Here is a 3,691-nt window from a genome sequence, read left to right as displayed (position 1 = left end):
AGTGAACTGGAACTGAGAAGCAGTGCCTGCTAAATCTGTTTCTTTATTTGATAAGAAAAAGAAAGAGAGAAAACAAAATATATAAGAAAAGAAATGGAATCATACGTTTGCCCACCAGAGGAGCTGTTGTCAAGGTCATCATCAACAGACAAACCTAGCAGTGCATGGGACAAATGGAAGACAAGATATGACATTTTTCTGAAAGCTTGTGGAGTTTCTGCTTAACCTGATGTAGTGAAGATTGGACCTCTGTTAAACCACATTGGTGATGAAGGCACTGAATCTTTCAAAACTTCATGTTTCATCCAGAATGTGTTTCAGACAGTGGGGAAAGAATCCCAGCAGAATATAAGGACAATTTCAACACTGTGCTGAGTTAAGTCTGATGAACTTTTTCACCGTCACAACCCTCAGCTCATGCTACGAGAACTGTTCTAGTACGGCCTAGAAAGCAAAACACAGCAAAGTTTTGATTCATGGGTGCACAGTGCACACCGAAATCGTCAGATGACAAGAAAGATCTGTCAACCAACACCAGCAGGAAACAGTTTGGTTGATGATACTCAAGTGGGACCCAAACTCATCTCTGAGTCAAGTCATCGCCTTTCGACAAGAGAAAAACGGAAACCTCAGAGACTGATTGAAGAAATTTAAGATACCTGGGGTCAAAGTCCATCAACACATAATACTATAATGCTGAATTTTTTATTCTCTTTTAATCAATTAACAAGAAAAGAAAAGGTGATGTAATGTATGTATTGATTAGCTCCCCTGTTACGAGAGACTTAGCTCCTGTTTTGAGAGCTTTGGGAGTCATTAGCGACAGGTAGGGAAGTCAACAGAGAGTCAGCTAACGCACATAATACCATCTGAATGGGAAACGCTCTCTAGTGGAAAAAAAAGCTTGACAGTACAGTTTCTGGGAACATAAATGACTTTTTATTTTGATAGAACCCTTGTTATTGTTGGGACAGTTATTCACTTCAATACATGTTTACAACTTTCAAGCCTTGTGATTGTTTTCTTCTACAGGTATAATCTCACAATAAGCATACTATGGCCAGTTGTGTTTTGTTTGTTTGCTTTTCCAATGTCCTTCTATGTATGTGGAATTATGACATTTTTAGTTGACAAAAATTATAAACATCTCTTTCAAATGCTTGAATAACTATCTACAATCAAAATATATGGGGAAAAAACTCAGATTCTACACCAAATTCATTTCTGGACAAAAATGTTTACTTTGCTTCTGTAATTTGTATAGTTGTTGTTTTTTTTAACTAGAATTTTTTTTATAATATACTACTCCTATCCTCAAAATTCCCTGGCAAGGGGAGAGCACTTTTTTCTCTCTTTTTTTCAAATTCCCTGGCACTGAACTGGTTGATCACTTAATATCAATATGTTTTCCTGTCTTTTCTCATCATCATCGTAATGGCCACTATCAACACACTGATTACACTGCTGCATGGGGAGATGTGTGGCGGTAGCAATGCTTTGATAGGTACCAATGCTTTTGACAGAAAGTAAAAGACTTACAATGCTTTTTACCCACTAAGGGCAGCCATTCAATTAATGAGTCAGGCCCCCAAAACATGAATATTCTTGGGCAGTGACTGGGATGGGGTGGAGGGGGGGGGGGGCTATTCCAACCTAACCTAACAAACAATGGTGAAGTCTAACAGTTTGGCACCCTTGACTTCTTGTTTCTGACTCTCAGTTGGAGGAACATTACACAGCCATGCAGCTAAAGGGTTCTGCAGGCCTGGGTTTGCCAACTGGACATCCGTAAAACAAAACTTAAATATCAACAGCACATTATCAACGCTATTATGATTATTATTATTATCATCAACGCTATGTCATTCCATTCTGCAGGACAGACCAGCTAAAAAACTAATTCTTTGTGAAAACAATAGGGGAATGGAATCAGCTGGAGGTAGGAGTTGTGAGCACTGGGACGACCGCAGCATTCAAGGCGGCCATCAAAAGACCCCTGCCAGCTACCTTTTCCCATTAATAACAGTAGCAGGAGTAGGTTTTGTTGCTGTTGTTTTTGTTCGTTTGTTTGTTTTATGCGCTCTCCCAGGTTCTGAGACGTACAGATCCTGATCCTGATCCTGCATTTTCGGTTGTGGTATGGCGCAATGTGTCGAGCACTCGTGCCAGGATCATCTGTGGCACTGACTGCATCAACTCAAGGTCATTATCTGATGGCAAGGCACACTTCTGATGCATGTGGTAATGATACATGGTAAAGGGCTTCTTAATACTGTCACAGACATCAGTTGATATATTCAAAATGGTGGTTACTAATGCCCAGGTAGTCTGGCTGCAGAAAACCAGAGCACTGCCCTTGCCCCCAAAAACGAAACAAACAAAAATTCACATCCAAATGCGAAACATATTGAAATTTGATGCATGTGACTCTAACTATCAAAGTAAGGCAAAATGCAACTTTAATGTTATAAATCAATCGCCAAAGTATAAAATGAGGAAAGCGTGTAGAGTGGCACCAGAACTACAAAGCATATATTACATCGAGCTATGATCGCCGTGTCACATTCTAAAAATAGTAACGACTGTCGTGATCACATTGACTAATTGTTCTCAAAACTCTGAAAAGAAGAGGACAGCTGGAAAAAGGAAACTGTTCCAAGAATATTTCTGCAAAACGCACAGAGAAAAGTGACAATAAAAAGCATACCACAGAAAATGAAAATGGCGATCAAGCACACAGCCAACAACACGACTGTTCTGAACGAGGCCGCCATGTTGAATCACACGAGCAAACAAAATAATGCAGTCACTACGTAATGTCACGTGCAACCGCTTCAGTTCAGCCACTGTTCTCTCTCTCAAGCATGTATGTTTTCAAGTTGTTGTTTTTTTATGATTGCCTACAATTTTTTTCAAAATTAAAAGACAAATGTAACAGCAGTTTCAGTTTCAGTAGCTCAAGGAGGCGTCACTGCGTTCGGACAAATCCATATACGCTACACCCGGCACTTCTGCCAAGCAGATGCCTGACCAGCATCGTAACCCAACGCGCTTAGTCAGGCCTTGAGAAAAAAAAAGGTGAATAAATAATAGATGAATACATAAAAAAAGAACTACCACTAATAATAATACTGAATATGTATAAGGTGCAAAAACTTGATGAAGTCAACTACTAGTAAGCGTACATAAAGAATAATAATAAAATAAAAATAAATAAATAAATTAATTAAATTAAAAAACAGCAATAAAGGTGATCTCAAAGACTTGACATATGTTGACACGTGTTTCTTTCTCCACTGACCTGTTGTAGTGATTATAATTGATATTTTGTAAAGAAATGGTTTTCATTGACATGGAATGAGAGTCGGTCCAATGGGGGTTGAAAACTGATGTAGGGTAGGTATGCCTAATTGCGAACGGTCCAGTCGAAGCGAACAGCTAAGCGTGTGTACTGTAACGATAACATGTACGACACTGAGTCAAACTGACGTAGTCAGTTCTTTGTTTTTGAAGGCTTTCTCCAACAGTGGTTGTACCAGGAAAAGTTCGTCAGCTCGTTCTTTTCAACGTTTTGTCGATGTTTGAAATAGCAGGGGTGCCTGAGGGTAAATGGGCAAGTCTAATTGCGAACGATTGATTCAAGTTGGGTACATGTAAACACTGAATTAAAACATACTAGTGCAGGTCTTTA

The 3,691-nt window shown here is 39.1% G+C and overlaps 1 protein-coding gene across 3 annotated transcripts in view; it reads right to left on the bottom strand.

The window, feature by feature from the left end:
* LOC143288426 (uncharacterized) overlaps positions 1-2,801 on the bottom strand; it is a 32,008-nt gene extending 29,207 nt beyond the window's left edge. For all 3 annotated transcript variants that reach the window (XM_076596903.1, XM_076596912.1, XM_076596922.1), the window contains exon 1: positions 2,708-2,801. In XM_076596903.1, the coding sequence (XP_076453018.1) occupies positions 2,708-2,774 (67 nt within the window). In that variant the 5' untranslated portion in view covers positions 2,775-2,801. The remainder of the gene's footprint in view (positions 1-2,707) is intronic.
* Between the last annotated feature and the right edge of the window lie 890 nt (positions 2,802-3,691).

The sequence above is a fragment of the Babylonia areolata genome, chromosome 1, assembly GCF_041734735.1.
Source record: "Babylonia areolata isolate BAREFJ2019XMU chromosome 1, ASM4173473v1, whole genome shotgun sequence".
NCBI lineage: Eukaryota > Metazoa > Mollusca > Gastropoda > Neogastropoda > Buccinidae > Babylonia > Babylonia areolata.
Note: the sequence above shows the minus strand (reverse complement) of the source record. Positions and strands in the feature narration are given on the sequence as shown.